At 58.7% G+C, this 12,860-nt stretch overlaps 4 protein-coding genes across 4 annotated transcripts; 3 read left to right on the top strand and 1 right to left on the bottom strand.

Moving 5' to 3' along the window:
- Window positions 1–49: 49 nt before the first annotated feature.
- Window positions 50–1,527, bottom strand: SLS55_008552 (uncharacterized protein; the record flags this gene model as incomplete). The annotated part of the gene is made up of 2 exons (XM_066779960.1): window positions 50–1,019; window positions 1,523–1,527. The coding sequence occupies 2 exons, from the start codon at window positions 1,525–1,527 to the stop codon at window positions 50–52; spliced, it is 975 nt and encodes a 324-aa protein (XP_066629189.1).
- Window positions 1,528–1,707: 180 nt separating this feature from the next.
- On the top strand, window positions 1,708–2,091 carry SLS55_008551 (uncharacterized protein; the record flags this gene model as incomplete). The annotated part of the gene is made up of 1 exon (XM_066779959.1): window positions 1,708–2,091. The coding sequence occupies one exon, from the start codon at window positions 1,708–1,710 to the stop codon at window positions 2,089–2,091; it is 384 nt and encodes a 127-aa protein (XP_066629188.1).
- A 3,407-nt stretch (window positions 2,092–5,498) lies between these two features.
- FBP1 (Fructose-1,6-bisphosphatase) lies at window positions 5,499–6,720 on the top strand (the record flags this gene model as incomplete). Its single annotated transcript, XM_066779958.1, has 4 exons — window positions 5,499–5,629; window positions 5,690–5,762; window positions 5,819–6,527; window positions 6,578–6,720. The coding sequence occupies 4 exons, from the start codon at window positions 5,499–5,501 to the stop codon at window positions 6,718–6,720; spliced, it is 1,056 nt and encodes a 351-aa protein (XP_066629187.1).
- A 3,722-nt stretch (window positions 6,721–10,442) lies between these two features.
- Window positions 10,443–12,086, top strand: SLS55_008549 (uncharacterized protein; the record flags this gene model as incomplete). Its single annotated transcript, XM_066779957.1, has 1 exon — window positions 10,443–12,086. One exon carries the CDS (start codon window positions 10,443–10,445, stop codon window positions 12,084–12,086), a length of 1,644 nt encoding a protein of 547 aa, XP_066629186.1.
- Window positions 12,087–12,860: the final 774 nt, after the last annotated feature.

Here is a 12,860-nt window from a genome sequence, read left to right as displayed (position 1 = left end):
GGTTTGAACAGATAATCTACTCGGTCTAATACATCTTATTCTGTGCATTTCATTCAAGCGTCTGCTCCAAGTTCGCAGCCTGCAGAATAGCCCACCGGAGACCATTGATTCCAATCTTGTCAGAGATCGGTTTACCATTCCTGTCCACGATTTCGTTCTTGGCGCTGACGGCCAGTATCTCCCCCAAGGCCGGTGTCCCCTTTTGCTCCCTCTCCCTCACCAGCAACTCCCTCTGGACTTTATCCAGCATCATCTTCAGCGCCGCCAGCCCCTTCTGCAGCGTGCCGCTCGTGTGCCTCGGCAGCGTCGGATACAAAATCTTGTCCGCCTTGCTCAGCACAACCTGATGCGGCACGCCGTTCCGCCCCAAAAGATCCAGCACCTGCACGTCCGACTTCTTCACGCCGTGCTCCGAGTCTATGAGCACGAACACGCGGCGCAGCTGTGGCCTCTTCGTCAAGTACTTGGTAATCTCCTCCCCCCACTCATGCTTGCTGCCAAACCCGTGCCCAGGCATGTCCACCACCGCCACCGCCCTGCCAGGGCCGATCCAGCGCACGCCGTCCGCACCCTTGATGCGCTTCCCGTGCATATCCGTGCGGGGCACCTTGACGCCGCCCTCGGCACCCTTGCCGACCAAGAAGACGTTCATCGTCCTCGTCTTGCCCGCGCGGTTCGACACCTTCGCGGTCAGCGGATCCGCGTTGTCCGGGGAGCCGCGGAAGTGGCGGCCGAAGAGGGCGTTGAGCAGGGAGCTCTTGCCGACGTTGCTGCGGCCGAGCACGGCGACCTCGGGCGCGGGGCTGCCGGCGGGGAACTTGCGGAACGACTCGCACGCGAAGACGAAGCGCGCCTCGCCGCGCGCGAAGAAGCGGCGCGCCTGCTCCAGCTGCCCGTCCGTCGGCGCCATCGTCGTCCGGTACAGGTGCGGCTCCTGCGGCCGCGGGAAGTCCGAGTGCACCTGCCCCAGCGGTATAATTCGCCCCTTCTGCGGGTAGCTCCACCACATCCGCTTGCCTCTTCGAACCGGCTGCTGCTGCCCCTCCCCGCCGGCGGCGACGGCTCGCGTTTTGGTGGTGGCTGCTTCTTTGGGTGCCGGCCGCCACCTCCAAGATGGTGGTAGGTGCTTTTGTGAAGACTGCGGGCGCGACTGCGGCGGGCGCGACCTCGACGACGACGGTAGGGGCTTTTGTGAAGGCTGCGGGCGCGACTGCGGCGGCCGCGACCTCGACGACGACGGCAGGGGCTTTCGAGAAGGCTGCGGGCGTGCGCGCCGGTTGGGGTGTCTTTCGAGGAGCGGGGTATTGATTGTCCTGAAGTGGCGGGCTGGGATGCGCGGCGTCGCGATACGTATGCTGCTTGCGTTATGGCCTGGAAGAACCGGACGGCCGATAGAGAGCAGGCGCGGCGCGCATCGTAGGCAGGTCAAGGGCGTGTTGCCCCATTGCGCCATCTTTCGTAGGCGTTGAGAGCGAACGAGAGGGAGAAAAAAAAACGAAAGGGTGGTGCGGCTAAAATTCACGACATGATGGGATGTGGTTTCGGAGGAGAGAAGCTTTCGCCGCCCCGCGCAAAATGTCTCTCCCGCATTGAACTTTCCAGACCACCATCCCACCCCCCACCCCGGCATCACCACTCCCCGCCAACACGTTGAGGGTCCCCCGAATTCGACTCGCTACCTCGTCAATTCCGCATCATCTACCAACCATGTCCGCAACAACAACACCGGCCGCGGCCGCCCCGCAGCTCCGCTCCTTCTACCGCCGCCTGCTGCGCGAGCTGCCCGCGCGCGCCCCCAAAGTCGCGCCCTCGACCCGCTCCTCGCAGCCCGTCCTGTCCAACCCGTCGCCCCTCCAGCGCCACATCCGCACGCAGCTCACGTCGCCGTCGTCGGCCCCGCGCGTGCCCAGCCCCGAGGAGACGGAGCAGTTCGTGCAGTACGTCCGCGCCCAGCGCATGTACATCACCCTGATCGAGCGCTACAACCCGGGCATGAACATGGACGAGGAGGAGCGCGTGCGGCTGACGGCGAGACGCGTCGGCATGGATCTGCCCGTCGAGGCCGACTTTCCCGGGAAGAACAAGAACTGAGAGAAAAAAAAAAGAAAATCGAGGTGGGAGGGGCCAGGTAGTGTTGGTGGCGGCAGGAACGGCGGAAAGAAATGGGAGGGAGGCCACGAGGTCGGTCACTGTGGACGGCTGGGGAACGTCACCTCCATAGACGGCCCTTTTTTTTTTTTTTTATGCCTGCATGCACGTCCGGGGAACACGGGAAAAGCAAGTGTAGCGAAGATAACGATCGTGGGAAGGAAACCCGAGCTGCGTTAGAGTGGGCAGAGAGTGTTGGCGGGACTGTTGACGTAAGTTTTGCGTTCGAACCGGGCTGGAAGGGGCTGGAGAAGCATCTTGGAACAGCATATGACGCTATGGGGTTCGCAATATTGGCATCCGAACAATATCGGGCGTTGGCAGACGATCACTCATGTGGGTTGACAAGTCCATGCATTGATTGTGGATTTCACAGGGGCCTGGAAGCAATCCAAGTTTCCTCAGAGTTGTAACAAACCATGACGTCTATGAACACATGACCCATATTGCTATGAGGTTCATGCTTTTATTGATCCCAACACGATGCGCTCCATGGGGTGTAAGATTGTTTGGCTCCGTGGGTCTGGAAAGCCCCTTTACCACATGCAAGCTTCGTCAGCACTGTCCGCGACATCCAGTCATCCAAGTCCCACCCAAGAAACTCATCAACATCTAACATACCCCTATCTACAGACAACATGCAACAGCGGATGTTCTTCCTTGAAGTCCCGCTCAAGACGAAACGAACAACGAAAAACCTTCGTAGCGTGTCAAACTCCACGTAATTGACCAACCTAAATACAACATGAGAATTAGCATTGTGCCTTTGCTAATGGAATGTTGTAAGAATGACGCAGTAAGAATGAATTTCAGTCCAAAAAGCCTTTGTCAGAAGGCAATCTCATCAATGCATAAGCTATGTCGACCGTCGTGAGAAAAAAGGATCATCATTTAATGTGCAGTGCGTGAAACAACAAAAAAAGAACTTACAAGTTTTGCGGAAGCCAACGACCCTATATATGGAGTCTAGTGATGAGGTTATGGCAGCAACCCGGCGGAGTGATGGTAATCTGGGAGGCGTCAGTATAAGCACAATCGCCTACGCACATCTTCTTGAAGACATTGAAAGGTAATTCAGACAAGACAGTCTCGTCTTCGCAGCCGGTCAAGGCGCTTGGACATATGCTTGTCAATTTGTAATGTCGTTTCATCATGAAAGTAGTATGGGAAAGACAGCGGGAAAAGCTTACCATGAACTCGAATGCCAGAGATGTATTGCTACTCAAACACTTCATCTCCAGGCGGGTGGTCGTCGACAAGACAAGGTTGGATACTAGATGCAACGTTAGAAAGCGCCCCGACAATAGCGTTCAAGTTCAATTGAAAAACAATGGGATCAGATAGGCATGAATGGTATTTGTAAAAAGGTTGTCTGCATGGGAAACCCCAATAAGACTCGTCATCTAGGTGTTCATCACGAAAAAATTAGACTGCAAGGAAAAATTCTGTCGACTTACCCAACTGTCCTCATATCGTGTGGTAGACGCTGCTGCAGTATTTGACGTGCTCGTCGTAGAGCCGTCAACCACAGAGGCTAGCGAGATGTTCTCGTCTGAACCTGAGTTTGTCTCAGTAAGGATTTCCAGAACATGTTGAGATGCCGAAGCAGTGTTGGCCGGATCAGTGGGCGAGGTTTTCTAGGCCTGCCGCAATGTGGCATTTCCGTCATGCTTGTCGGAGCCCAGTGCCAATCATCATGCAAGGTGGAAGGGATCAAGGAGCCGAGATCGCGTACCATTACGGTTCAAAGAGGCCAACCTCCTGTGTGGGCTGTCAGCAACTACTCTGCAGCAGGTTTGAAAAAATCGAGGTGTTGGGAGCAGGATCAGATAACAGCCAATTTGTATCTTCAGCGGCGCAAGGCCTCTGCCGGTAATTTCCAGCATATACGAAGTATACGTTGATCATCTTGTGCAAGTGGAGGACGGGTGTGGGAGTGTGAGACGTACGGTTGAGGCTGGGAGGTAGATGACCGCGAGGGGTGGATGCGCAGAGTTTTTGAGACTGTGATCGGGTCAGCAACAGCTTCAAAGTGCGCGAAACTACTTGTGCTGAATGCAAAGTTTCTCAGACTGACGTGCAAGCAAGTGCGAGTTTCATTTCTCGTTAGAGATCAAAGACTCTAGTTTGTAATGCGGTTTGCCAATTCATCAGAGAAACGGGAGGGGGAGCAGGTTCTCGCTTACCTTGGAAACGCGACCAAAGCGCGTGGTGCCTCATGCAACAGACATGGCAGAGTGCGCATCATCAGCGCCTGCAGTGCTGGGCATGGTGGCGCGTTGATGGACGCGTGTTGACGGTGTTGAAGACGTCGAGGAAAATTTCGAGGCGGAGGAAGCTTTGTAGGGTATCGCTTAACGGGCCGGGCGGCAGTGGCAGCCCTCCAGCCCAGGCGGAGTGCACGTGATCAGCGCAGCCGCGGCGACCGGAGGAAGCTACGACTGGCCGGCGCAACACCATGATCATCACCGCCAATCCTTCACGATGCGGTTTCGCCTGGGAGAGGTGGGCGCCCAATCCCCGAGATTCCTGCGGATGCAGTTCCGCGCAAGCCGGGCTTGCACAGCCCGCGCCCTCAACGGCTCGGTGCGTCCGCCGATCGAGCAACACGACACGCGACTCGATGGTGCTCCGCCTGCCGTGCCGGGAGTCTTTGGGGGGTCAAATTTCCGGGAGAGGCGTTCGGCAGGTGATGGCGCCCCTGGAGGTCTGGTGGTATCTTTAACCCGAGTTTGCGGCAGCGCGGCTATCTCTTCTTCCGCGAGGCGCGACGGCGGGCAGCCATTGGCAACGACGGCAATTTTCCACCTCTCGTGAAGCTTGGCTGCATGTGCTGCTGAGGCGTTGACCGAGCTCCTGCGCTGCCCGACGATGCTGCGGAAGAATTCGGGCGGCGCGGGGCATGTGTGAAGCTCCAGGCGGGAGCAACCCCGCCCCCGGCATGCCCCTCATCCCCTCGCTCCGTCGCTCCAGCGTCATAGCTGCCTCGAGCAGGTGCGCATGCGGATTCTTTTAAAAGCGTGGCGGCCCTGCACGCAATCTGCGATCGCAACCTGCGCCTCCATCTTGATCTGCCTGGGAAGTGACGAAGCTGCGAGCGGAACTGACATCAATTGAGGATCCCTTGGTCCACATCGTGCCGAGGGCTGGTAGTCGTCCAACCACAAGCCCCCAGCTCTAGACCGTGCTCCCTCCGCGTGCCCGACCCCAGCTGTACCCACTCAATTACTTCATAAGCACTGCTGCTGCTGCGTGCTCCGGGCACTACTTGAGAGCCTACCTCCCGCCGCGTGCGCTCCTTCTCCAAACCATTCTCCTGATACCCCAAATCACCGAACCGCACCTCCACCATGTCTACCGAAATCAACAACGGCGAGGCCGGCGCCGTCGGCCAGGAGAAGATCAACACCGACATCATCACCCTGACGCGGTTCCTCACCGAAGAGCAGTTCAAGATCAAGGAGGCAACCGGTGACTTCACGTAAGTACGCGCTCCGGGGGTTTCCTTGCGCGACCTGCGCTAACGGCGAGACATCTTCAGTTTGCTGTGCCACGCCCTGCAATTCGCATTCAAGAGCATTTCGTACTACATCCGCCGCGCATCCCTGATCAACGTAAGTCAAAAGGGGTGCGACGCACGAGATTTGGAAGCCCAGCTAACCGCGCCTAGCTCTCCGGTCTGGCGGGATCTTCGAATTCGACCGGCGATGACCAAAAGAAGCTTGACGTCATCGGAAACGACATCTTCATTGCCGCCATGAAGAGCAGCGGCAAGGTCAGGATATTGGTTTCGGAGGAGGAGGACGAGGCCATCTCGTTCGATGAGTACCCCGATGCGCGGTACGCCGTTGCATGCGATCCAATCGACGGCTCTTCCAACCTGGATGCCGGTGTATCGGTCGGAACCATCTTCGGCATCTTCAAGCTGCCCGAGGGCTCAAAGGGCACGAAGGACGACCTTCTCCAGGCGGGTACGGAGATGGTCGCTAGCGGTTTCACCATGTATGGCGCCTCGGCGCAGCTGGTGATGACCATGAAGGGCGGCAGCGTCAACGGCTTCACGCTCGACTCGTCTCTCGGCGAGTTCATCCTGACGCACCCGAACATGAGGATTCCGAAGAGCCGTTCCATCTACTCGGTCAACGAGGGTAACATGATGTACTGGGAGGAGCCGACGAAGGAGTACATCAACATGCTCAAGTTCCCCTCGGACGGCAGCAAGCCGTACAGCGCAAGATACATCGGGTCCATGGTCGCGGATGCCTACAGAACACTGCTGTATGGAGGCATCTTCGCCTACCCCGCCGACAAGAAGACCACCAAGGGCAAGCTCCGGATTCTGTACGAATGCGGTCCGATGGCCATGGTGTTCGAGAACGGTAAGTGCCCACGGTCCCGCCGCGATAAGACAGTCACTGACAAGGAACAGCGGGCGGCCAGGCGGTGAACAGCAAGATGAAGCGCATGCTGGAGGTGCTGCCGGAGGACATCCACGACCGGTCGGGCATCTTCCTCGGCAGTTACGACGAGGTGCAGAAGGTGATCGACGTGCATGCGAAGCACTCGAAATAAAGTTACAAAAGCGGTGGTCAAGGCGACGACGGGATGATTTTCTGTATATATAATTAGTGCAGTAGTCTCTTGGAGCAAAGCTTGACGGTTCACGAATACCAACTACCTTATCTTCACCTGCACTTTTGGGCTCTGGCCCGTCCTGCCGCCCCCGTCTCCAGCAGGCGGCCCCACACAAGGTCTCGCGACTTCCCCAGCAGCGCGCACCGCGACAGGGCAAGGTTCGGGAGCCTGGCGCGCGTGTTACTGGCCGCCTATTTTTAGCAGTCACGTTTAGCGCCCACCGTGTGCAGCGCTCTGCGCGAGCGTTGCCCAGCGAACGTATACCACGTTGCGACGCAGCGGCGGCGAGGGCAGGCGGACGATACATAAGCCGGGCGGGCAGCAGCGTGCTTTTGCTGCTCAGCCTCCGCGCCAGTGCTCGGTGTAGCCGCATCGCGGCTCTTTGCGAGCGCAGCAGCCCTCAAAGCTTGACCGGGTGTCACGGCGAGGGTCCTGAATTTAAGCGCCCGGCCCTGTGCCCCTTCCCGCGTCGTCGCGCTCTGCCCACAATCCGCCGCCCTCATTCGCCGGCGCCCCTGCCTCGCGCGGTCGCTTCTGCACAGGCAAAGCCTCATCTGTGCTAGGCCCCGGTGCGCGCTCGCCGACGCCGCCATGCGCATTCGCTCGTCCCGTCCGAGCGTCCTCTCTACTCAGCGCACATCTCGGCGGCCTGGGCGAATGATGAACGACGTCGCGCCGCTGCGAAAATCACGTTAGGAACGATCGTCAAGCCCGCGCTGCTTCTTCACGCCGCCATGTGCGAAGACTCCTCCTCCCGCCCGCGCGTGGTCTGACTCGGCGCCATCCTTATGTTCTGGCGGCTTGCAGCTGGTGCTTCCTCCCGCTCCATCCATTCGTCGCAGGCTCGCCATAGCCGCCGGGTCGTGCCCATCCTGAGACACTGAGCTGCCTCCCAGCTGCCAGGCACCTCGCGTTCGAGCTAATGCGCGCCGCTGGCTATCAAGAGCAAGGCTCCGTCGCGCCAGCATGAGTTCGTACGCTCAGGTCCCTCCTCCTCCTGGGCCCCCGCCACCGCAGGCAGCTGGCCCGCCCGCAGTTTCTGCGACACCTCAGGCACGGCCGCCTGTGTCGAGCCCTCCCCGGCGCATGGTCGTACAGCCTCCAGCAATATCAACGTCCTTGCACCATAACAATAACACCGCCGGCACGCCCTACCTGCAGACTCCCGCCTCTGCCGTGTCGCCGCCCTCCGCTCTGCCTTTTCCCCCATATGCCGCTTCCTCCAACCCTTCCTCGCAACCATCGACTGCCCCGACGAGTGCCTCCAGAGTGTCTAGCCCGATGGCGTTCCGCGGCCCGTCCTCTGCGGTGGTGACCTCGTACAATCCGCAGGAATGGGGCAGGCAGAGCTCCCGTGCCAGCGGCCAGTTCATGCCGCATTCTACTTCCTCGCCAGGCGGCCTGCTGAGAGGGAGCACCAGAGACGCAACAGGCATGGAGGGTAATTACTTTCACTTGTCTCTTAGCTGTCGTATAATTTCTCTTATTCACTCGGTCCGTTCGGGGGAGACTCTCCACTCCTAGTTGAGCAAGTTTTCCAGATGTTTCCTCGATGTCGTTGCAGTAGTCGGATTTTTGTGGTCAAGAAAGTCACTAAGCTTTTTCCGACAGCGAACATGCCCTCTCCGCCGCCTCCGTACTCGCCAAATCCTGGGCAACAAAGCATGTCCGCTGCCATGGGAGGCTCGCCGTCCCTTTCGAGCGGTGCATTTGCCACGCCGCAAAATACTTGCTCCCCACGCATCGGCGTCCTCAGCCAAAGCCCGTCCGCGAATACACCATCGCCTTCAGGACAGCCATCTTTCCCTCCGCCGCCACCTACGAGTACACGTGATCGGTCTAGCTCCCGCAACCGGGACAAACGCTCCGTCTTTGGTCTCTCGGCTCTGACCGGCAGAAGTAGGGGCATGGGCAGTGCGGAACAGTCCCGCAGCGCAATTGATTCCTTGAGGCTGCAGACGACCGAAGCACTGGCCAGGACACCGGGCCCCACACAGACACACTTTCAAGTGCCAATCGCGGGCCCTAGCCAAACACCGTAAGTAGCATTTCACCAGCACGTCAGCACTCACATTGACTGGAGAATCAGTTCAACGCCTCAACGCCAAGCCCAATGGACCCCTGACGTTGCTCAGCGCCCCCCGGCATCGAGAAGAGCTGCCTCAACCGGTGGTATTGGCATGTCGCTTCGCGATGAAGGCTCAAGCACTCCTTCGCGAACCGCGGCTTGGGAGCCCGGCATGCCACTACCTCCGCCTCCACCCGGCCCACCGCCTAATGGCTCGCGATCACAGAGCATGAATCGAACGTCCGAGCTCTCATCCCGGTCAGGAGCTGCGGCTGCACCTCGCAGGACAGCAGGATTTGGTAGCACGCTTGGCCCTATTCCTCCAACTCCTGCCGATTGGCGTGAAGAAGACGCACGGAACAGATCAAAGTCACCTTGGGGGAGAGCACTGCGCCTCACGACGCAGGACCCGCATGGCCAAGGGGACTTTGATGATACTCCCGGACCGTCAGAGCCGCAGACGGCATACCCATCCTCATCAGCTTCGAATACTGGGCTTGCCAGAGCACCCGCGCGCAGAGATCCCAGCGCAAGGGGCATTCGAGAAAGGCGGAGCGAGAGTCGCGCTGCCAGAGAGAAGATCGCCGAAACACAGAGCGCCATTGAACCAAGCAACAATCCATGGGCGCGTGACATGGAGGCCGCTCAGAGGCCCAAAAACCTTATCCTTACTGCCGATTCGGGCGCTATCAGTCAAAGGCGCAAAAACACGCCCCGAAGTGGAAGCGGCCTTTCCTCGCCCTCGAGTGGACAGCCAAGCGCCAGATCTAACAAGTCGTTTGGAGATCTGCAAGCGGACTCCGGTCACTCCACACCTCGGCAGATGGTGATGTCGCCCGAATCGTTCGCGCCCACTCCACCTTTCAGTCCGGCTGGGGAGGGCTATGGTGAGAGGAACTCGCGCTTCAAACCGTCACCGGGATCCCACGCAAAGACCCTGCCGACACCACCGCCTCATTCTGCGGGCATGCCAACCAGCATGTCCACAACTTCTTCGGGGAGCGAGCGGCCTCTCTCTCATATTTTACATACACCTCTCGATAACGTTCCAATGGTGCAACCCCTTCACCCCTCCCGTCCTTCGTCTTCGTCAAGCGCAGCCGCTGGTAAAGCAAGGCTGCCAACGGACCAGGAACTTTTTGCACAAGCTTCGATTGACCGGCATCGTGAATTTGTCCAGCGCGAATGTGCCGCCGTGACGGACCAAGAGCGTCTTGAGCTCTTCGCTGACTTCATGGTTCACGAGTCCCGCCTGCGTCGGGATCGCTATCCTTCGGCCTTTGAGGCCATGGCTAGCGATATCCTGGACTTAACACGGGACATGTGGCGGAGCTATACAAGCACTTCGGCCGGCAGGCGATCGGGGACACCCAACAAGATGGACTCTACTCCGACGTCTCAGCACGAGCGGCAGAACTCCACGTCATCTGTAGAGAGCTTTGCCAACGCTAGCCCTGCCGTTTCCTCGGCTACCTTCAGTCCCAGGGTGGCTTCCGAGTCGCCCCTTAGCAGTGCATCGAGCCATGGCGCGCCTGGACGATCTCGCGGAGACAGTACTTCATGGCAGCCTTGCCTCTCACCGATCCCCAGCATGGCCGTAAGCACGGTCCCAGACGAAGAGGACTCGCGCGGTCGGTCAGCTAGCCGCTGGTGGGAGGGAAGCGCGAACGGTTCCCAAGGACGCGGCAAGAAACTCGAACGGTCAAAGCGGGAGTCCAAGTATATGGGCGTGCAACTTACCGAGGCGCAAGAATACATGCAATGGGAAAGTGACAACTATTCCGGTGGCGGTACGCCCGGACCCAGCGAAACGACACCGGTGGGCATCTATGGACCAAATGACTATCCGCCCGAGAAAGTGGGCTGGCACGAACAGGAAATGGGGGCGCAAATACCTCCACCACCCCCGCTTGGGTACTGGACTCATTCTGCTCCCGCAACACCGGATCCGTTCAAGTTGGATGTTTCGAGATTGGTGACCTTGCCCCCGCCCTACCCGCGACATCATCCAGCAGTGAACAATAGCCATCCGGATCTTGGATCCATTAGAGCAAATCTGCGGGTGCTACTAGATCCCGAAGACGCGAACGCTATCAGAGATAACTATCAAGCTCGAAGTGATGCGCTGAGGGATAAGGGCCAGAAGGGCGAGAGGAGTCGTCGCGCTGAGCTCAGGGCTGAAATACAGGACAAAATTGTGAAGGGCGAAATTTCTTTTGGAGAGGCAGCGCAGGCCGAAGCCGAGTTCGATTCAACCGAGGCACAAATCACGCAAAGACGGATCCAACAAGACTTTGACATGTTTCAAAAGGATGTCATGACTCCTTTGCACGCCCTCCTCTCGGACCGCATTCGAAAAGCCACGGCCTCAATTGAGCAGTTGAAGACTGGTTTGCTACACGAGGCCCAGGCGACGAGTCCGAACCAGACGCAGGAAGAAGGTGACGAGCAGCCTGAGCTTCTCGAGAAACTCACCCTCTTCAAATGGTTATTCGAGGCACGTGAACAGCTGTACAAGGAGCTCTTCGAGCTTGAGGCTCAGCGGAACAATCTCTACAAGATGCTCGTCGTCACACCGTACGCTGCGGCGAGGAACAAAGACAAGGTCCGTGAGGCGGAAGACTTCTTTGCCAAGGACGCTCATGAGCGTAAAGTTGCGCATGAGAAACAAGCATTGAAGCGCTTTGAGGACTTTCACGCAACTGTCGAAGACAATGTCACCCGCGGGGTTGAAGACCAGCTCTCAGCGTTCTGGGATATTGGACCGGGTCTCTGGGACATCGTCCAGAAGGTCCCCGAGACGCTGACCGACAGGTTCCAGATCTTGATTCCGCCGATGGAGTATGAGGAGAATCCAAGCTACAACGAGCACCCGCTGCAATACCTCTTCACACTGCTGTCCCATGCACAAAAGTCAGCATACCAGTTCATCGAGAGCCAGACAAACCTGCTGTGTCTGCTTCACGAGGTCAAGACGGGCGTCATGTCGGCGAACACGAAGCTCCTAGGTACGCAGCGGGTTCTCGAGGGCGAGGACAGGCAGGCTGTAGACGAGGAGATGAGCATGATCAGCCGCGACGAGGAGCAGCGGCTGACGGAGGACCTCAAGGAGAAGGTCAACCTGGTGGAGGAGCAGTGGAGAGAGGCGCTGGGCAAGGGCATAGAAGACTGCATGGACAGAGTGCAGGTGTTCCTGCTGGAGAGGGGCGGCTGGGACGAGAGTTTGCAAGACTAGCACGACCGCGATGAAATACCCCTTTGTGTAATATGTTCTTTTTATTTGCAGGTAGTCTAGGGAATTTCCATGGGACCGCAGGCTCGTGTGTCACTGCCACTGTTGAGCGTGCAGCGCCGGACGCCCCAGCCGTCGCGCCACGGCAGCCCTGCGGCCACGCTTGGGCGTATGTACGGCCTTGGTCCACGGTGGTCCATGTGAAAGGCGGTTGTTCTGCTGTGCGCGTGCTCGTGCGCTGGCTGCCGCTCTTTGTGCGTGCTCGCGTGCGCTGGCTTTGGTTTCTGGAAGGCCATCGAAGCGACCGCGCCGCGGCGTGCTCGGCAGTCGGCGGCAGCCAGAGCGAGCGCGCACACAGAGCCCTAGCAGCGGGCGCATTAATAATGACGGCGGGCGTGCTGCGACGACGGCGTGGGCGTGCAGGCTGCCTGAGGCACCGGCGGCCGTTGAGCGCCAAGGTGCGTCCCTGCCGAATTGGGTGAGGCGGCTTGGCACAAAATTATTTCATAGCCTTTGGCTTTTGTCCGCGACAAAGCTCTCGCTCATAAAACCCACACACGCCCACGCAACAGCCCGAGCGAGCCTCTCTTTGAGTCTCTGTCTCCCTTCTGCCCACTTCCCTTCAGAAAAAATTCTCCTCACAGAAAAAAAAGTTAAAAACCCACAAAAACCCGCGGCGAAGCCACCTCTTCCTGACGCGACCTGTCGACCTCAACCGCACAGTCGCCCAGCCCGCTCTTCACCGCAAAGCCCCTCCCCGCCAAATCCCATCGCCCG

The sequence above is a fragment of the Diplodia seriata genome (genome assembly GCF_021436955.1).
Source record: "Diplodia seriata strain FDS-637 chromosome Unknown scaffold_9, whole genome shotgun sequence".
In the NCBI taxonomy this organism is placed as follows: Eukaryota; Fungi; Ascomycota; class Dothideomycetes; order Botryosphaeriales; family Botryosphaeriaceae; genus Diplodia; species Diplodia seriata.
This window is presented reverse-complemented; position numbering and strand designations above follow the sequence as displayed.